Source organism: Puma concolor, chromosome A2 (genome assembly GCF_028749965.1).
Source record: "Puma concolor isolate L17-30 chromosome A2, mPumCon1.1.hap2, whole genome shotgun sequence".
Taxonomy (NCBI): domain Eukaryota; kingdom Metazoa; phylum Chordata; class Mammalia; order Carnivora; family Felidae; genus Puma; species Puma concolor.
Genome location: NC_141668.1, coordinates 72,413,488 through 72,435,279, shown reverse-complemented (window position 1 = coordinate 72,435,279; position 21,792 = coordinate 72,413,488). Strand labels below are relative to the sequence as shown.

At 39.8% G+C, this 21,792-nt stretch overlaps 1 protein-coding gene and 1 long non-coding RNA gene across 2 annotated transcripts in view; one reads left to right on the top strand and one right to left on the bottom strand.

Annotated features, from left to right (window-relative positions):
- The window catches only part of COL1A2 (collagen type I alpha 2 chain), a 36,315-nt gene extending 26,162 nt beyond the window's left edge, over positions 1-10,153 (top strand). The window contains exons 38-52 of the mRNA XM_025929929.2: positions 298-351; positions 1,469-1,522; positions 2,498-2,659; positions 3,367-3,474; positions 4,148-4,255; positions 4,689-4,742; positions 4,830-4,937; positions 5,082-5,135; positions 5,518-5,625; positions 6,084-6,137; positions 6,260-6,367; positions 6,702-6,960; positions 7,584-7,768; positions 8,461-8,703; positions 9,680-10,153. Of these exons, the coding sequence (XP_025785714.1) occupies positions 298-351; positions 1,469-1,522; positions 2,498-2,659; positions 3,367-3,474; positions 4,148-4,255; positions 4,689-4,742; positions 4,830-4,937; positions 5,082-5,135; positions 5,518-5,625; positions 6,084-6,137; positions 6,260-6,367; positions 6,702-6,960; positions 7,584-7,768; positions 8,461-8,703; positions 9,680-9,826 (1,806 nt within the window). The 3' untranslated portion in view covers positions 9,827-10,153. The remainder of the gene's footprint in view (positions 1-297; positions 352-1,468; positions 1,523-2,497; positions 2,660-3,366; positions 3,475-4,147; positions 4,256-4,688; positions 4,743-4,829; positions 4,938-5,081; positions 5,136-5,517; positions 5,626-6,083; positions 6,138-6,259; positions 6,368-6,701; positions 6,961-7,583; positions 7,769-8,460; positions 8,704-9,679) is intronic.
- Positions 4,977-21,792, bottom strand: part of LOC147583261 (uncharacterized) — a 64,163-nt gene continuing 47,347 nt past the window's right edge. Inside the window, exon 3 of the long non-coding RNA XR_015247110.1 lies at positions 4,977-5,196. This is a non-coding gene — a long non-coding RNA (uncharacterized LOC147583261). The remainder of the gene's footprint in view (positions 5,197-21,792) is intronic.

Genomic DNA, 21,792 nt, shown 5'->3' with positions numbered 1-21,792 from the left:
TACCTATATCAATCAAGTGCCTACTGTAACTGCACCAGGAATGTAAGAGCTAGCATTTGCATACTGCTTTATAATTTATAGAAATTTCATAAATATTGTCTCATCTTACTTCTTTGGTAACCCCATGAAGGTGGTAACACTGAAAAAAGGACATTTATCTTATGACACAGATTATCATTTTTGATTTCGGGATTTGCTTCTAATAGATATAGGAATGATACCTTTGAATAAAAAAGCAACATGTAGAAGAACTCTTTTGTGATTTGACCCCATCTTTTTTTGCCAATTTCCATTTAGGGTCCAAATGGTCCCCCTGGTCCTGCTGGCAGTCGTGGTGATGGTGGCCCTCCTGTGAGTATTTATAATGGAGGACATTTCTTTCTTTAGAATCTATGAAAACCTTGAAACTTTGGAGATTTTTGGTTAATTTTGGACTATGATAAGGAGACTCTTGAAATTCAAGTTAACTTTATCTGAAGATATTCTGGTGTTGAAGTGATAGTCAGGCCAAGGGATATTAACTTAATCCCAACTGGAGCTCAGTGTAGTGTATGTTGCTACCCCTCACCTGAGGCAATAACCAAAGTTAATGCCAGGCTTTTGAATTGTGAAATGGGTAAAAATATTTCTCTTTATCCTTTTGACGATGCTCCCTTCTCCCGCCTGACCATGCCCTTTCTCTTGGCACCCAGTGCTGTTATGCAGACTCCTTAAAGACCCAGACCTCCCAAGGAATGAACTGCACGGACTCCTTCCTGCTCTTGCTGGACAGCAATTAATACTCATGGTCTTTTGTTGTACCTTCCTGTGTAAACAAAACTGCTTATCCAGTGTCCACTTCTTTTGCACCCAGCCAAGTGGTTAAGACATTTATTAACGTATGCACATCAGTGTGTAATAATGGCATGGTGTCTTCTTGTTCTTAAAACCATCAGGTTACATACCAGCATTTCAAAAAGGACCATCAGAGCCTTAATGCAAAATATGGATGTTGCAATTGGGGCACGCTGGTCGGAAAGCTGTGTAGAGATGGAAGGTCTTTGGGGTTTTTTTTTTTTTAATTTTTTTTTTTTTCTACCGTTTTTATTTATTTTTGAGACAGAGAGAGACAGAGCATGAACGGGGGAGGGGCAGAGAGAGAGGGAGACACAGAATCGGAAGCAGGCTCCAGGCTCTGAGCCATCAGCCCAGAGCCCGACGCGGGGCTCGAACTCACGGACCGCGAGATCGTGACCTGAGCTGAAGTCGGACGCTTAACCGACTGAGCCACCCAGGCACCCCCTTTTTTCTTTTTTTTTTAAATTTTTTGGGGGGTTCTTGTTAAATAATACCCTATATGAGGGTGCCACCACCTACTCCTTGGTCTATCTGTGGTCATGTGTATTGAGGAATTGTCAGAGGAGAAGTTTCCATCTTACATCCCTAGAGCTGCCATTGATTGTGGAATTTTAATGTGCTTGGTTCTTAGGGTGCTACTGGTTTCCCTGGTGCTGCTGGACGGACTGGTCCTCCTGGACCCTCTGTAAGTAAATCACTTCAAAATGTGTCATTTAGCCAAACAACCTTGCCTCTAATAGGAAATTGGTAAGAAACTCTCTAGAAACACGCTACTAATATTTTGCTATTACTTTCCTGGTCTGAAATCAGTTTTCCTGAGCCATTAAGGCAAAATCATCACAAATTATATTTTATAATATCGGCTTAAGAGGCTTTTATTCATGTGAACACAAGTCCCTTTTTAGGGGCACGGTCTCTTCGTTAAAAATAAAAAAAAAACAGAACAGTTTTAGTCACATATCAGATATTTCTATATCTAATTACCCTTTATGGCCAACATTCTGCCTCCGTTGTTAAGGTATAATTGTTCCAGAATTTAAAGGTGGTTTGGCCTCTAATTTAATTCTGATTCAGACTCTCCTGTCAGGACTCAAGAGAATTTAATTAATTACCAAGGATTAAGTCTTCCGGTTAAGGTTTCAGGGAAAAAAAATCACAAAGATGTTGATTTCTTGGAATCCTTTTACAGGTTCATAACAGAAAAATCTTCATTCCCTGTAGGTATTTAATTAAACCTAGTTGAGAGCATATGTGATTCCTCAATTATGAACAAAATTCCAGTATTGTCTTTCTTCAAAAAGAAATGAGCAGAGTCCTCCAAAACCCAAAGTCCCATTCAATGACGACTAACTCTTCTAACTCTACAAAGTTCTGATTCCAATATGCCAGGATCCTTGTAGCACAGCATTGCTTTTCCTTGCCAACATTTGCCATAGCCTCTGCTTCAGTTATTCATTTTGCCATAACCTTTGGAGAAAGGATGGGAGCTGCTTCTCTCCATAAGAAAGACTATTACAAACCCTAAACATGTCCCCCAAACGGTCAGGGTATCATCCTGTTGCTTCACACTGTTTGCATCTTAATATCTGGAACCTCAGCTGCTCTCTCCCAGGTCTGTGATGATTAACTGAGGATAAATAACCTTGCCATTTGCTCACAGGGTATCACTGGCCCTCCTGGTCCCCCTGGTGCTGCTGGTAAAGAAGGACTTCGTGGGCCTCGGGGTGACCAAGGTCCAGTTGGCCGAACAGGAGAAACAGGTGCCTCTGGTCCCCCTGGCTTTGCTGGGGAGAAGGGTCCCTCTGGAGAGCCTGGAACTGCTGTAAGTGATTTCAAGCTTCTCTTTCTTAATACCTTGTGTTGAATTAAAATAAAGCCTTACACAGATCTTCAAGTGGCATATATTTGTTGATGAGTGTTGCAGGCTTTCAAGTAGAGCTCAATTTGAGCCAGGAAATCTGTCCAACAGATACTGAGGTGTCATAGCTTCAGCAGTTGCTCAGAAGGCATGAGATGGGGATGACAATAAATGAGGGAACTCACTCTTTTATCAAAATGGCACCTTACTGGTACTGGGAACTGAACAGAATCCCATTGCCATGGTCATCCTATTGTAAATTTATCAAATCTCAGCAAGCTACCAATTCCTTAAACATGCATTGTTCAGTATCGTTGTTACTCTGAAATGTGTCTTTCTTAGACCTGGTTCAGTTAGAGGCCGAGGTCAAAATTTGCATCTTGGCATAGATTCCATAAAAACTCTATTTCACTACCCCAGATGGCTTCATTAATCACAACCACATATTCTTTAATGTCGTTCCATTGGTGTCAGGGAGGAACTGGGTACAAAGAAATATACTTGCCAACATGAAACTCATCACTAGAGAAAAGATATCCAAGGATACATCCTACTAGTGGAAGGTCACTAGCTTTTTTCTAAACCGAGGATAGCGCATTCTCACAATCCTCAAGCCAACCCGTATTGTCACTGAGGGGCTTATTAGTAATGGTATTTTTCCTCTTGTTCAGGGACCCCCTGGAACCCCTGGTCCTCAAGGTCTTCTTGGTGCTCCTGGTATTCTGGGTCTCCCAGGCTCTAGAGGTGAACGTGGTCTACCAGGTGTTTCTGGATCTGTGGTAAGTGTTTGACACCATTCTTATTCTCATTAACATAATAAAAGATTTTAAAAGCTGCCACTTCAGATGTGACAGATTGATCACTGAATAACTCCACTTAAGATTTTTTATTCATGGCATTTTCTTTATACAGATCACATGTCACTTATCTAAGAAGCTTTAATACCACCTTACTTAGACACACGCTATAAAGATACAGCTTAATATTATGCAGAATGATTTTTGTTCTTTTTACATGCTTAAGAACTATATAAGCTCTAATTGCATTTACTCCTCTGCAGTGTGAAATGCTGGCATCATTTATCCTGTTGGAAGAATGAAGCTCTGGAAGTTCTGAATCATTCCATTAAATCCTATACATGACAGCAGCTAGGGCTCAGCTCACCTCCATAAACTCTCTCAACTTTATGAATTCATTTCATTTGGGATATCGGACGTAACTAGGCTCACCTGTACAGAACAGCGTTCCAAAATTCAATAAAGCTGACCATCTGAGTGTGTAGGATGAGGGCAAGGATAACACTGATGACACTTCTTACCATTTTGTGACCCATTCAGTCTCACTGTACCTTCTCCTTGCAAACTGGAATCTCCTCGCCGGGGTTGTTTAGGAAGGCTGAGGTTTGCTCTCAATCCAATAAGAAGAATGTTGTTTTGTGTTCTCTGCCTCTAGGGTGAACCTGGACCTCTCGGCATCTCTGGTCCACCTGGGGCTCGTGGTCCCTCTGGTGCTGTGGGCGCACCTGGAGTCAATGGTGCTCCTGGTGAAGCTGGTCGCGATGTGAGTATGACGCTTGGTTTGTCGTACTAGACTACATACTAACTACATAAACATAGCTAGAAAACCTAGCTGTGTTTCATTATGTGCAACATCATATCCTGAGCTGAGTTCCTCTTGTTCCAAGTTTTGGAACAAGATGGTCTGTTTCTCCATTAAATCAGCATGTACTGACCACTCCTGGTATTGAAAATACGAAAAATTACTTGGACTGGGGGATGGATGGGTCTTTGAAGAGCATGCTTCAAAGTTGGCCAAAATATCCAAAACACCTCTAAAAGAAACTAGGTTGGCAAGTTCTTGCTCCTGTCTTTTAAGTCTGAAAGTGGGTTCACTAGTGAGCACTGGGAGTGATGAAGGCGGAGGAGCTGAACTATAGGGGCTGGTGGGTTAAAGAGCCTCACTAAGTGCCTTCATTGGTGTGGTGTCTTCACAGGGCAACCCTGGGAATGATGGTCCCCCAGGCCGCGACGGTCAACCTGGACACAAGGTCAGTATACCTCTCTGTCTTTCTCCAGTTGAAAAGTGACGAAAACACAGAACAGTTTGATGCTAAACTTCACTTTGCCTTTGGTAGGGAGAACGCGGTTACCCTGGCAACATTGGTCCAGTTGGCGCTGTGGGCGCACCTGGTCCTCATGGCCCCGTGGGTCCCACTGGAAAACATGGAAACCGTGGTGAACCTGTAAGTTTGTAAATACCAGTCCCTGTGTGCTGCCATCTTTGTAGGCTTCCCTTGTGACCTCCCCACACTTGGGAACTATGGGGGCTTGGGGAGGAGAGTTTTGGGCTTGGCTGATCAGTTATGTTTTTCTTTTTCAACTCACAGGGTCCTGCTGGTGTTGTTGGTCCCGTTGGTGCTGTTGGTCCAAGAGGTCCTACTGTATGTACATGGTGATGATTTCTTTACAAATTAACATTTAAGGAGCCTCAGTCCAGACTGTCTGTGAAGGAAATAAATAATATACAGGCTAGACTTCATATTTTTTTTAAAAATGTAGTCCATGTTGAGAATTGCTACAAATAGCTTCTAAGTCTCTTCTATTTCAAATCCCTTCTGCTTGTTTTAAATAATCACAAAAATCTAGCCACTTCACAGGAAGCTCAACTAAAGCAGATTAAGGGAATAGATAACACCCCCATGGCTTTTAAACCTTTGCACATCCTGAGTTGCTTTGTAAACAGATTAAGCAATATTTGTGGGCACAGGAGTCTCATTTTCTAAAGAAGTAAATGTCCTATCTGCCCTTCTTTTTTCTATACAGGGCCCACAAGGTATTCGAGGTGATAAAGGAGAGCCTGGTGACAAGGGGCCTAGGGGTCTTCCTGGCTTAAAGGGACACAATGGACTGCAAGGTCTTCCTGGTCTTGCTGTAAGTAAAATGTGGACATCGTGCATGTATACGGATCTTAAAAGATCTTCCTCAAATTTTCACTGCCGTTGTTCTAAAATGTCCTACATCATATTCATTTCCCATTCTCTGGCTCACTCCATCTCGCAGAGATTAATGCCATTTCATCCCAACACAAAAAGGTGAGGGTTAAGGGAAATTGAAATATACATATATTAAAATCTCTTGGCAACAATGTCCTTCAACCCCACTTAAAATAAATATAATTAGAGGAATGACTAATATTGCACTGCTGAAATAGCTTGTAGAAAAAAATATAATTGAATATAATAGACATAATGGGAGAAAAGAGCCCCATTTTACATTTTCAATTTTCTCAATCCAGAGTCCATTGAAACTAAAGTTTTCCATTCAATTTAAAAAAACCTATTTGTCGACACGTGTTCTGAAAGTGTGATTTTCCTGTTCTCTCTTTAAAGGGCCAACATGGCGACCAAGGTGCTCCTGGCTCTGTGGGTCCTGCTGGTCCTAGGGTAAGTCAATCTAAGAGACATTTATCTCTGAAATGGAGTTTATGTCAGGCACTGAGCCCAGGCCTCTGCTTCCTTGTGGGGTTTTTACTGACTCACTCAGACCCAGCGTCCTTCTTCCCTAGGGCCCTGCTGGTCCTTCTGGCCCTATGGGCAAAGACGGTCGCACTGGACATCCTGGTTCAGTCGGACCTGCTGGCGTTCGTGGCTCTCAGGGTAGCCAAGGTCCTGCTGTAAGTATCGTTTTGGGAAATAATAAAGAGCATCACAGACCTAAGGAATATCTTCTTCAGACTAAACCAAGATGGTTACAACAACACATTAAAGTTGTCCCCCACTGCCACATGTTAGTTCTAAAACGTGTAAAAATTATCTGTATGTGATAACGTTGTTTAGGCCCATCCCTGCAAGTATGTCTGAGATCAAGTTGTTTATTTCATGGACTTAGTTCTTTTTTACTTATTAGAATATGCTTGTGTGTGATGCTCGACTGAAAATCTGCTGTCACTGATGTCTCTCACTGTGACCAAATACAAAACCTCCTTTTTCTCACGTTCACCTTTGCAGGGCCCCCCTGGTCCCCCTGGCCCTCCTGGACCTCCTGGCCCAAGTGGTGGTGGTTATGATTTTGGTTACGATGGGGACTTCTACAGGGCTGACCAGCCTCGCTCACCACCTTCTCTCAGACCCAAGGATTATGAAGTTGATGCTACTCTGAAATCTCTCAACAACCAGATTGAGACCCTTCTTACTCCTGAAGGCTCTAGGAAGAACCCAGCTCGCACATGCCGTGACTTGAGACTTAGCCACCCCGAGTGGAGCAGTGGTAGGTCAAGATACCCAAGCCAGAATGGCCCTTCTCACAAGCTGGGCTTTGCAAAGTCAGTTCCCACTGACATTTAGAATGAAAAGGTTTTGGGTAAAAATTGCATTATATAGAATCATGCCTAATTAGAAGCATTTTCTTCTTCACCAGCATCCAGTTTCAGGCTTCTCTTAATGTGTATTTTTCATATACTCTGATTTGATGTTTCACGGAGGAGAGGAGAGAAGGAACTGTCTAATCTGGAAAGTAGCCATCCTCTTCCTATTAAATGTAGGGTAGACAATGTTACTTATAAGAATCAAAATCTTGGGGCGCCTGGGTGGCGCAGTCGGTTAAGCGTCCGACTTCAGCCAGGTCACGATCTCATGGTCCGTGAGTTCGAGCCCCGCGTCAGGCTCTGGGCTGATGGCTTAGAGCCTGGAGCCTGTTTCCGATTCTGTGTCTCCCTCTCTCTCTGCCCCTCCCCCATTCATGCTCTGTCTCTCTCTGTCCCAAAAAATAAATAAACGTTGAAAAAAAAAAATTAAAAAAAAAAAAGAATCAAAATCTTGGTCTAGTAATTATTAGAACCTATAGTCCACTCAATAAGAAGTTTTATGAGCTGGGTCTTGTCTTTTTTAAAGGTTACTACTGGATTGACCCTAACCAAGGATGCACTATGGATGCTATCAAAGTATACTGTGATTTCTCTACTGGCGAAACCTGTATCCGGGCTCAACCTGAAAACATCCTAGCCAAGAACTGGTACAGAAATTCCAAGGTCAAGAAGCACGTGTGGTTAGGAGAAACTATCAATGGTGGTACCCAGGTGAGGAATCCTACAAACATTCCTTCTCCTACTAAATAATATTATTAAGATTGTTTGCTTTTTAATGATCTGCATTTTAGTCCTTTATCCAAATGGGATTGTTAAAAGAACCTGCTCTTTTCTTGGGTTCCAGTTCTATCCTGGGATTGTACATTAAAGATGGATTGATTGAACGTACCCACACAATTCAAAGTTATTCTGCAAATTTGGCTCAACTGATAATCCCTGGAGAAACTGACTAATGACATTTAGTGTGAGGAAGTACTGGCCAGCATATGCATCCCTGTACCCATGAATGTATATTTTCAGAACATGTGCTTTTCTGAATTTTTAATCAAATCTTTTCACCAACTTTATTGCATGCCTCCTGGTGGGGATTACAGAAAAAGAAAGAGGTCTGAATCTCTGTCTCCTTGTTCTCTTATTCTAAAGAAGATACATACCCATTAAAAATACCTTATCTAGAACAGGTACCTTTTTGAGATGATCTTGCCTCAGCCTGGTAGTTCCTATGTCCCTTCTAAGTAACTAATATTTCAAAGACCAGTGAATTGAGTTTCCTGGAAAAGTACCTTTTTCCCAAGGTCAGCTCTGAGTCCATTATTCCTCCCTATACCAGACATTTTTTTTTTTGACTCTTAGTACCTGAGGCCATCTCCACTTAACTAGAATTTCTATCTTATTTTCTGTAGTTTGAATATAATGTTGAAGGAGTAACCACCAAGGAAATGGCTACTCAACTTGCCTTCATGCGCCTGCTGGCCAACCATGCCTCTCAAAACATCACCTACCACTGCAAGAACAGCATTGCATACATGGATGAGGAGACTGGCAACCTGAAAAAGGCTGTCATTCTGCAAGGCTCCAACGATGTTGAACTTGTTGCCGAGGGCAACAGCAGGTTCACTTACACTGTTCTTGTAGACGGCTGCTCTGTAAGTAATAGTGAAATGTGGGGATATGCTTATTTGGGGAGTGTATTTTGGAGGTGGGGAGATGGAGTTTTAACTTAGACCATAATGAATGAATAAGACCATAAACAGATGAATAAGAGACCTAACTTACTAAATCTATTTTCATAACTGTATTTATTTAAATTAAATTCTGAGTGTTCTTATCAGACCTTGCCTTCTGAAATTCTCTGCAGTGCTAAAATATATACAGTGTCCATGCACTAGCTGTTTTTCTTTAAACATGAGTTCGTTAAATGATGATGTCTGCCCACAATTTAAAATTACTTGAGGTTAAAAGGTCCCAAGCTATCACTTATGGTTATATGTATTTTATTTTACTTATTAGTATGGCGTGCATGCGATTTTTCTCTATAATATGCTAGACATTGCAGAAAAATTAAAATTTATTTGCAGCAGCCTGCATACCCACCTGGCTCTCCCTTACCCACACACGCACACCCCAAAAACGATAATGTAGCAGTAAGCCACGTGGAATACGTATTGAAATTTTCTTTTAAAAAATTAGACTGGGGGGCGCCTGGGTGGCGCAGTCGGTTAAGCGTCCGACTTCAGCCAGGTCACGATCTCGCGGTCCGTGAGTTCGAGCCCCGCATCAGGCTCTGGGCTGATGGCTCAGAGCCTGGAGCCTGTTTCCGATTCTGTGTCTCCCTCTCTCTCTGCCCTTCCCCCGTTCATGCTCTGTCTCTCTCTGTCCCAAAAATAAATAAACGTTGAAAAAAATAAAATTAAAAAAAAAAAAAACTAGACTGGTAAGATACTGCTCTCCCTAAAGACACCCCTGATATTTCTGTTGCAAAGAGAACATGTTGACCTTGGGAAAACTTCTTCGGAATGAACAAGCCCCAAAGTGGTTCTTAAATATCTAAGGTTCTGACGATACTAGATGTAGAAATAATGCTGCTTTTCATATATGTACTTTTTTTCCTTTTTTAAACAGAAAAAGACAAATGAATGGAAAAAGACAATCATTGAATACAAAACAAATAAGCCATCCCGCCTGCCTATCCTTGATATTGCACCTTTGGACATCGGTGGTGCTGACCAAGAAATCAGGGTGGACGTTGGCCCAGTCTGTTTCAAATAAATGAACTCAACCTAAATTAAAAAGAAAACAAAAGAAGTCCGAAAAAAACTTTCTTTCTTTGCCATTTCTTTTTCTTCTTTTTTAACTGAGAGCTGAGTCCTTCCATTTCATTTCCCCTGCACATCTATTTGCTTAAATTGTGGGCAAAAGAGAAGGAGAAGGATTGATCAGAGCATAGTGCAATACGATTTCATTCATTCCCTCCCTTCCCCCCAAAGATTTGGAACTTTTTTCAACACTCTTACACCTGTTGTGGAAAATGTCAACCTTTGTAAGAAAACCAAAATAAAAATTGAAAAATAAAATAAAAACCATGAACAATTTGCACCACTTGTGGCTTTTGAATATCTTCCACAGAGGGAAGTTTAAAACCCAGACTTCCAAAGGTTTAAAACTACCTCAAAACACTTTCCTATGAGTGTGATCCACACCATTAGGTGCTGACCTAGACGGAGATGAGCTGAGGTACTTGTTTTGTTTTGTTGCAAATACAAAGGTGCTACCAGTATTTCAGATACTTGAAGACTGTTGATGGTGCTAGAGGACTCTGAGAAGAAAGACTCCTCTGTAATGGGTTGCGGTGTGTGTTCTTTCTTCATTTGATTTAGCATCAGTATTTTACATCTTCTTCCCAAATAAAAGTATGCAGATTGCTTGCCCAACCTCATCCTCTTCTTTAAATTCAGCATTTGTTCTTTGCCAGTCTCATTTTCATCCTCTCCCATGGTACCAAAAAGAAGCCTTGTTTCTCGGACAAGCAGAAAGATTAAATTGTACCTATTTTGTATATGTGAGATGTTTAAATAAATTGTGAAAAAAATGAAATAAAGCATGTTTGGTTTTCCAAAAGAAAATGCTGAGTAGAATTCCTTGCTTCGATGCTCTTTGCAATATAAGTATGGATTATAGCATCTCTACCAGCCGTTAGACTGTTTCTCATTAGATTGAAACTATGCAAAAAGGGCAGTGTGGTATAATAGAAAGAGCAGAGAACAAGGACCCAGGAGATCTGAGCCCCAATTCTGACTCTGCTTCTTGCGGTCAAGGGACCTTGAGCGTTTCACCTTTCTGCCCCTCAACTTCCATATCTAATACAGGGAAGATTCCTTCTCTGAACTATAAACACTTGCCCTGCTCAAAATACATAATACTTCAACAAATGATATTGTAGACCTAAGTTTAAGCAGAGATCCACAGAACCTTCTGGTTTATTGTCTATTAAGTACTTTGAAGCAGTGGCTGAAAGTTGGTCTATGCACAATTAATACTATTAACTAAAACAGTTTCAAATATTCAGTAAAAATGCCATACACTCAAATCTGATGCAACTGAGTACAATGCGTGTGAGGAGGTAATGTGTGTGCTGTCAATCAGCACAGACAGTTGTGGATAATAGTACCATGAACACCTACCTGCCAAATCAAGTTCATTTTCCTCCTCTGCACCTTTCAATGACATCTTTAATACACTTAAACAGAGTGATGTGTCAAGTAAAATGTTAAGATTCATTTAGAGCTTATTTCCTGTTGCAGAACATAATTGGGATTGTAATATTTGCCTCCTGAAATAAGTCATCTCAAGATTCAATTAGTTTTAAAAGCAAAAGACTGAACATGATGAAAATCTAACATCAAGTCTAAAAAGTTAGCATAGTCTATTACCCAAACAGTAACTTCCAATTATGGTCCTTCCCGCTACCTGAATCTGAACACAGGGATGCTTATTAGAATGCAGATTCCCAGTCCTCAGCCACCAAATTAAGATTTAGTAGGGAATCAGTATTCCTAAGAACCCTGCAAAATTCTGAGGTACATCCATCAGGAAGCCACTGTACCCAGTGATCTCCACAACCGTTTGTGGCTCTAACATTTTGTATCCGGCAAGAATGAACCAATATAGCTGACCAAATGATACAAAGAAAACCAAACCCCTGTATATCAGAATATGAGTACTCCTTACAAATTAGTAATTAAAATGGCCAGGGCAAGCTTACATGATAACCAGTTAGACATCTCTGTTGAAGGCATCCTTCAACATGCCTTGCCCTCAGGTCACAATCCAAGAAAGTTAGCGTAAAGGGTGAAAGCAAAGAAGGAAGAAGCCATTTCCTGAGTACCAGCTATGAGCCAAACACTACGTTAGATGATAATAATAATAATGCTCTTTGTCAAACTGAATCCAAACAGGCAGATTTCTTAAGCCAAGAGTCATTAATAATCATTTAGTCATCAGTTGGGACTACAGAAAAATAGTTCAATAAATAAGGGTATATCTGATAAAATAATAATGACGAAATAAATGATGGTATAGCCATTAAATACTAATGAGGAATGAATAATGGTATATCTAATAGAAAGCAATGGGAAAACAGTGAAATAAGTGTTGATAACCCAATAACATTTATGAGGGTAGTTAAACAACAAAAAATGCTTAGAATGGAATATTACAATCTTTAAAATATCATTTTCAAGTACACTGTCATTAGAAATATATCAAACATGCGTGTAAAAATGCTAGGAGTAGGCACATTCATGGAGTAATGATAGGAATGACTTTTATGCCTGAATTTTCCAGATTTGCTATGATATAACTGTATCACCTTTATCATTTACAACAAATTTAGCCTTAAAATATTATGAAAAGAAATAAGCAGCCAACAAGCGAAAACAATCCTGGCTGAGAAGTAGCCATCTCCGGGGAAACAGTGGTCCACCTCCCACCCATTCATCTTCTGAAAGAGAAAAAAACCCTAACCTAAGAGTCATCACTTACAGTGACCCAGCCACACTGGGGGGCATCAGAAAGGGGTGCACGAGGCCATACATACCAAGCAGCGGCATCCTCAGGGATTTCTCAGTTTAGTTGCAGAGAGAGAATAAAATAATGTGTGAACACAATTTTAAACCAAGTGTCCTGTGAGGATAGCGGAGGACACTATTAATTAATGAGAGGGAATCTCAGAAAATTAACCTTAGCTTCATGCAGTAATAGTGACATTTGGGTTTAGCTGGTCAGCTTTTGCCAGAGATCTAATTTCACTTTCAAACGCTCTGTGTCTGGCCAGAGGCTTCTTCTCTGGAAGCCACGTATTAGAACAGTCTGGTACTTACCAAGCAGGAGGTCCACTGTGAGTGTTCCCGGGGCCTGGGCAAAGTACCGAAGCCTTGACCCTGGCACACCAGCCCTCTCTTTAGAGACTAATCACCAGGCCCAAGGGACCCTCCTCACAACATTTCCTGACCCTTGGTCCTATGAAGGTCAGCCACCTCTAACTGTGCCAGTCTGAGAAGGAAGAAGATTGCATATGAGAGAAGGAAGGAGCAGGTAGCCAAGACTGGGGGACGAGACATTAATCAAGTCTGGTAAAAAGGGTCATTTAAAATTCTAAAATCAATACAGCTAATGCACTGGCAAAGAGCAAGGACACCTGACCAATGCAGAACACATTTATTATCTTTAATGCCAAAATACTTTTTTCTGCTATTCCACTTAATATCACTGAAAACGAAGTTCAGAAATTGGATTATATATAAGAAAAGTTGGAAATGTCGTTTTGGGTCAGAACAACAATCCATCTAGATGAGTACTTTGCCTTTGACAGTGGCACCAAGGGAAATTTGGGAGAAAGAGTGGTTGGCACTTCCTGAGAAACCAGCCTCAAAACTCCCATTTAATAACCCATTGTAAATCTTTTTTGTACATAGATGAATCTAAACCCTTCCAGAGCCCTCTATCTGTTTTGAAATATGTTGGTATTACTGTACCAACAGGAGAGAGCTAATGCTGAATTGTTAGCTCGGCTTCCTAGCCCTCTGATCAAGTAGCTAAAATATGCTTTCTATCCTTGTGCCTGGATCAGCCAGGGATTCAACTACTCAGTGTCCATAGGGAGCACCAGTAACTGCTGCAATGGGGCCATCGACCGCCCATAATGATTGACTTTTCCCTGCAGTTTGGTGAAATGAGCACATAATTTGTGGCCAGCAGCCAAGGTTATGTGCACCAGCTCCACCAGTGACTAGCCAAGAGCACCTGGGAAAGTGTCTTAAGTTCTCTGAGAAGGTTAAGGATCATCTTTAGGTCTGAAGTTTGCAGGCACTGGTAGTCATCTCTTGAGTTAATCTCCTGTCCCTGGCCCTCCAGTGTAGGGAGAGGAGAACCTAGAATTTAAATTTAATTAGCACCACTCTTTCAATTGGTAACCCATCAATTTTGAGTCATGCCTCCCTATCAGTAAAAATGTGAGCCCTTAACTAATTTTGTTAATCTATTTATATATAAATGTTATACACGTACTACGTACTATGGGACTAATACATGATGTGCAATGGAAAACCTACATGGGAAAAAAAACTGTAAAAGAGAGAAAATAAATACAAATAGAAGAGTCTATACTCCAGTGGATCATTTCATACATACCCTAGAGGGCGTGCACATTCCGTCCCCCTACTGTGAAGACTACTGCCCTAAACGAGGATTCAGGATGGGCTTCGGGGGAAGGCAGAACATCAATGGACTCCTGAAATAGCACACCAAATTTTGTGTGTATGTGCATTTTTCTTGGAATAGAATCCACAACTTTCTTCAGATACCTCAAAGGGTCTATGACCAAGAAACATGTTAGGAACCACTATACAAAAGCAGTATTACTTATTCATTAAACCCTGGGCTTTTCTGAACCATGACCTTCATATCTCATCTTGGGTCTCATACTCAGAGCATGCTGCTTTTCCTGTCCTAAGACCTGAGAGAACCAACCAGCATCAACCCACATTAAAATAGAAATATTTCGCTCTTCCACTTCCCTGCTATGGGACCTCTCTCCTACGCTTGAACAGGACTTGGCAGATGCTCTATGACCCAGAGTTGGACCTTACAACATCAAAGTGCACCTGTTCACAAAACCTTTTCAAATTAAGAACAAATGTATTCAATAATGGAGAGTTATTAAATAATAATAATAATAATAATAATAATGTTATTTTTAGGAAAATTATGCATATTTTAGTTATTTTTTTTAAAAGAAACTTTAACCTAAAAGAGATTGCAATTCCTGGGATTATAAAAGACTGTAAAGACAATAACTGGAACATGTTCTTCAGAGACCCTCAGGTCATCCCAGAACCAAATGTCTCCTCTTCATCTGGCTCTTCTCAAACAGAGCTATTATGCTAAGCCCAACCTACAAGAATAATTTTGGCCAGAATTAACAATCCTATGGTCTAGAAAGGTCTCCTTAAAATTGCAATTCACTACATATTTAAAGAAATTCACAAACACAAAATGCCAGTAAAGTGAATTTTTTCTGGTATAACATTGCTCTTGGTGCCCAATGACTTAATTAACCATCAACAGCATGAAAAAAAAAAAAGGCAGAAACAATTTTTTTTAATGGAATCTATTAATGCCAGGCAGAATAAGAACACCTACTCATAAACCACTGTGCGGAGTAGATGGCCTTTCTCTCCCAACGGGATGTCACTTTGAGTTCACTGCTCCCCCTGCTGACTGGATAATAGAACACCCCAGTCTTTTAACACAGCCACATGCACACCATCAGAGAATGAAAACTCAAATTTCAGAGGAGAAAATAGAACAGCCTCCTGTGCTTATTTCCTGTCTGCCCCAGACACACAGCCCTCTCTCCAGCTTCCATGGCAGCCCACCTTCATGTCCTCAATGCTCCCTTTTTTTTCTTACCCATTTTAATCTATCCTTAATATCTCTCCCATGGAGCTGGTAAATGGAAGTCACAAGGAGGCAAACATAAGCTCAAAAGGAGAATGGCCTTTTTGGGTGAGTAGAGCTGTCCAATGATACAAATGTTGCCCCAAAATGCACTGAATAACCCTTCAGGATTTAAGCAAGGGGTTTGGGGATTATATAGAATGGAAATAAGAGGATGATAGAAAGAACAGGGGCTTGGAAAGCAGAGCTCTCTGGGTATGAACCCTATCTCCACCATTTCCTCATCTGTAAGACAGGGATAGTGATGAACTGCCCACCAGACTGTTAGGATCAGAAACAGGAATGCATAGCAGTTTATAAGACTGATGGACAGTAAGCACGCAGCACCACCACTAGCATCATCCCCACAAAGCTGGGTCTTCCCTCAAGCCTGTAGCTTCATCCTCCCCATTCCAGGAGCATTAACTTCTCTGACAAGAGTGGCCTAAAATGAGAGCACATCTACAATGCAGTTACACTTCACTTTCTCCTACAAATGGATTCCAAGCAAACTTCCAAACTCTCACAATTTTGGTGAGTCCTCCTCCACAATCTAATAAAAAAAAGTATCAACCTTTTATTAGAAGCTTGAAAATCTCATTTTTTTACAAAGGAAACTAACGATCCCACATTAACAGTAAAAACAAAAAAGGCAAAATTTCTGAAATGTCATTAGGTGCATCTAATTTTGGAGACAAAGCTTTCTGAGCTGAGAAAACCACCCTTTTGCTTACTCGGAAACTAGTTCTTGTACACAAATGGACTATAAGTCATACACATACATGTTGAACTAGTCAAACTCCTGACACTTAATTTTCACAATTTGCGTTTCTAAAACTTTGTCTCTGGAAGCAGAAATTCTAACTCAAAAGTGATCAGCACACAAAATGATCATAATTATTAAATTCATGTCCTCTGGGAAATTTCTTGGCCTATATGAATTTACTCAAGGGTTTTAAGCATCATTAAATCACCTATTATTGCCAGTGCTTTGAATGTCTCTATGAGTATTATTATAAATGCATCCACTTCAAAGATGCTGGATTATAGTAATTTCCAACATGGTTTTTCTATCACTGATTATAGGTCTCCTTTTCCTTATAATACAAGTGTCTAAATTTTTTTTTAAACTTTATGAGTGTAACTCAATTTTCCATCTACTACTTTGCTCATCATGATAAGATATGTTCCTAATCACAAGAATAAAAAAAAAAAGACTTTCCTCAGATAACATCTGGAAAATTGCCCATTTAACCAATTCTCTGGGTTTATTCATAATTAATATTTACTTTTTGTTAAATATTAAAATATAGTAAGCTTATGCTCAATTTGAAGTTCCACATGTTTTCTTAGATTTTCTTCAACTAAACTATCACAATAAACACTCACCTTGTCACTATAAATTATAAAAAGAGCCTTGCTTTTCTTCTCTCAAGCTTGGGAGAGCTATCTATCAAACAAGAAAACAAAGTCCACTAAATCCTTTGAACCTTTGAAGAGAGAAAGACAAATCAATGCCAAAAATGATGTGCCTTCTCACCAATACACAAATTAAACTGTGTATTTTGTAAGATTTATAGGGTAAGTGGGCTTCTTTTTATTATTACTTTTGCTAGGTATCTGTCAAGTGAGTCTAATTCAGTAAAATAGATTGATACATTGGGAGAAATCTCTAGCCTCCATTCTGGGTTGGGGAAAAAAACAGGCAGACAATTTAGTCACCCTATACCACTCATATTATGATTTAATTGGTCTGAAATATTGTTTTAAAACTCCCTTGGCGAATGTAATATGCAGCCAGTCTTGAGAAAAATTGTACTCAACTAATGCCACAGGGTTCTGAAACCCTCCCTTAAAATCACCGGTAAAGTTGGAAGTATGTGTATATGGGCTTTTTTCTAGGAAGATGGTGTGCAATACTTAAAGTTTTTCCAGATCCCATAGTATCTACCTAACCAGAATTGCTGAGGTGGAGTCAAGAGATTTTCATTTTCAGTGAGTACATTAAGATGATTCCCATGTACTCTCAAAGTTTGGGAACCACTGGTTTATTGCCATTACCATATTATTGACATATTCTTGGATGATTCTGAGCCCCTCTTCCCAAAATGTTTAGGATCACAGCTCTAAAATCATGGGCTCTCTAAGCTGCTTTAAATGAGAACATGTAATGGCTCATTGAACTTGTGAGCAATTAATTTGGGAACAGTTGCAGTATTATAAATGTGATTACTTATTGCAAACCCAATTAATCCAGCCAGGAGGAATGTTAATTACAAAGGAGTATGGAAATTAGCATGAGTGCATGACTAAATGCCTAAATTCTGACCTATTATACTGTCTGTCTGGTAATTTACTTTAAAAATACTTCCACAGGAAGTCTCATGTATATATGTGCATGTGGGCAATAAGGTAACATTAGTCCACACTCCAGGGCTGATTAGGTAACCTTGGAAATACCCTAATTAGGAAAAGCCAAGCTTTAGAGGTAGCTACTGCAGTATTTAAAAGAGCATTATTGAAATCTACATCAGGGGATATATTAGTTAGCATAAAAGATGTGGAAAATAAATTTTTATTGTTGAAATAATGGTCTTGAAGATAAATGACTAGCTAATAAATATTTAATATTAACAAAATTTGAGCTAAGCCTTGCTCTACTTGTAGCACACCACTTAATAGCAAGATTGACAAGAAAAGACATATAGTCCAATCGATCTCCAACCACTAGAGGCTACCTATATTTACCCAAAATTCTTGAATCACCAAATTGCTTATCAGGTCACAAAATAACTCCAAACAAAAAAAAAAAAAAAAAAAATGCAAAACAAAACTATATTTAATTGATTTTAAAAAAGAAGTTACATACAATAACTGTATTTCTCTTATGAGTAATGGAATATCAATCAAAACAAATCTAGACAGACTAGAAAGCAATTGAGAAGGCTTCCAAAGCTCCCAAGAAATAATCTCTCCTAATTTGGGAATAGCTGAGCTATACTAGGTCTGTGCTTTTTTATGGCCTTTTCCCCTTTCATAACTGAAAAAAATAAAGGCAGAGCCTCAGCCAAACTGTGCCATTTGACTCCTCTTCTCTGCGAATTTAAAACTTGGAGTGAAGAATGACAGAGACTGGGAGCCACTGAAGTTGAGGCACGCTAATACAGCACTCTGGGGGGGTGGGGCATGAACTTCTGCTGATGAGGTCCTAGAATGGTAATAGGTGTTTTGCTTTGAATTATGAAATAATCCAGTATCCTTCCACTATCTTTTTGGCTTAAGTTAGAGAAAGTTGGTTTCTATTACATAAAACAAAAAAGTTTCAACGAGTACACCTAGTAAACAGGATATAGAGTGAACAGCAAAAACAGAGGAGTATAGGCCAATCTCAGAGTGAGTAGGTACTTAGAGTTAGTAGAAATAAGAACCAAAAATTTGAATGGCTGAACAAAGTACCAGAGAAAGAATATGGTAAGGAAACAATTCTCCATGGGGCTTTGGTGTTTCTGCAAAATGCCTTGCAGGCAAAGATTCTGATAATGTTTGTTCTGGATAACCATTTCAAGGATGTTTGTATAGTGATAGGGACAGTCTTGAAAGAGAGAGATAGTGTCTCCTTCCAGAGCGCAGAACAGTTACTGTCCATTGTAATAAAGATAATGTTTCCCTACAGGGCAAATGTCTGGCTGGTTTGCTTGCAGCCCATTGTAAAATATTTGGGTTCCCTACACTTGGTGTTCCTCAGTTGTGACACATCCACCTGGGTTGCTCTGCATTGCCCCCATAGGACTTGGGGGCAAGGGAACCAGCAGTAAACACAAAGCTCCAGTTGCTTGCCTTGCTGTGAGTAATAATAAACTCCTTTGTCTCTGACCTAGATGTCACATGTCTTCTGCCAGCATCTATTAAACTGTGGCAGGCTAACATCTTAGCTTTAAAGCAGAGAAAATTTCAGCCCCTTCACAGTTCTTGACAAACATTTCAAAGAAGAATACATATCAGAATAGAGCTGCATCAGGTCTGTATTCCTGTCTTTCGAGTTGCCTAGCAACTAGTTGGTCACCATTGATCTGACAATCTGCAGTAATGAAAGACCACGCCATGTAGAAAAGTGTGATTGAACTATATGCTTCTAGATCGCAGAGATTGTCTGATTCGTCTCCGTGTCTCCTTCATCACCTAGCCCAATAGCTAACATAGACTGCATGTTCGATGATATTATGTTGAACAAATTGTTAAATCAAAGAATTAACTATAAGGATGGCTCTACTGGAATATGTATGGAATTGTAACTAAGGTAGTTCTTAAATCTGTATCGTAAGTACTTTCTCTCAGAATCATTGTTTCTTCAAGTTCACTTAATTGTAAATAATAGAGATGTGTCCAGGAAGCTCATGGGACAGGGACATGCTTAGAGTGGGAAAGATAAACAGCTTTGCTGGAACTGGAGCTGGAATGTGACTCTCCATTTAAGGTGGCTTTAGAGATCTCAGGGGCAGGAATTGGTGACTCTGTTCTCTGCAGCTCTACTACTAATCTGGTTCATTCATATTCTGCATGTTTGTCTTTTTAGATCCACTATTAATTGGCAGGTTTTTTTTTTTTTTCTATCCTAATTCCTTTGGAAGAGATTCTGGTGCAGTTCATAAATCCCTTGGCAGTCTATTAACTGATGACCTTTGAGTAGACATCCCATCAGCTGTGATCATTAAAGTCATGTGGTATAACACCTGGCCACCTAGGAGTCAGAAGCCATGGGTGGGGCAATTTTTCAAGGGGGTGAGGGCACCAAAGGCCATAAGCAACATCTCTATTTGGAGGTCTGCACCCTGTCTATCCTCCTATACTCTTCCTGTCACCCCTCCCTCCTGAAAAATGTGTACCTTATTTCATGTGGTTTCAGTACTTGTCTTTAGATAAGAACATAAAATACAAAAAGTTCTTAGACATTAATTTAAAAACAAAACACTTGAACAAAAAAAAAAAAAAAACCTTGGGTGTGGTGGGGGTGGGACTGGACAAAGAACATGAATGTTAGGAAAAACAAAACAAAACAAAATGTCATTAAATATACAAAAAAAAAGGTTCAACTTGTCTAGTAAAGAAACACAAAGTAAAATCTTAACCGGTGTATGGCAATGCTTCTAAAAAAAAAAAAAAAAAAAAAAAAAAAGATAGTGTTTCAGCCAAAAGATCAGTCTCATTTACAGCTGGCATAGTATAAGTTGGTACAAAACATCTGGAGAGCAATTTATCAGTATGTATCAAAAGCCTTAAAAATGTTTATACTTTTGGCCACTTATTATTCACACCTTGGAATGTATCCTAGGAAATGAATCCTTAAGTTTTCTAAAGACTTTTGAACAAGCACAGTTTGTATGAAGAGTTTCTCATAAAGCTGTGAGACTACTTTTTCTTCCACCGCTCAAGTGTGAACACATAGCTGTCCTCTAGTGCAGCTGCCCAGAGCAACCTAGGCTTGGAGGGAGAGCTATGCCAGTATGAAAGACAAGCACATGAATCGCAGTTAGAAGTCTTCTAACTTTGAGAAATGCCGTGCCTATTTGCAGCATGAAGCTGACAGAAGGAAGCAGAACTGTGGAGCTCCCAAAAAAGCCACTGCAAATCCCCTCTTTGAACTGGCTCACACGACTAAGTGCCAATCTAACCCTCTGCACAGGAGGTGTCATCGTAAGGAGCCACCAAGGAACACCAAAAGGTTGTATTAAAAATGCATGTTTTATTGCCTCCTCTTCCATTGGAGTCAATCCCCAGTTGGTTATTGTGAGAAATCACATTCTCCTGCCTCCTGTATCTTATCAGAATGAACGTGGTGGAAGTGCCTGAAGGGAAGACACTACAACAGCAGTAAGTACACGTGCAAAATAATGGCTGACAGTCGTATCATATCTCGGGCACAACAGTTGTCATAGCCTTATTTATAGCAAAAGATTGGAAATTAACCAAATGTCTAATAATAGTAGATTGGTTAAAGTAGATAGGGCACATCCATATGATAGATTGCGATGCAGTTATTAAGAATGTTCTCGAAGAGTACTTAGTGATATGGGGGCGAACTTAATAACTCTATACTAAAATAAACAAGTAGATTACAAGGAAGTTGCATCTCATGCAGCAGATAGGCTTTTCAGTCATGATGAAAAAAATCTCATATAGTTAACATTATCCTTGAAAATCTCCAGGTTGGTACCAAATACCATAATTTCATCATAGTTTTT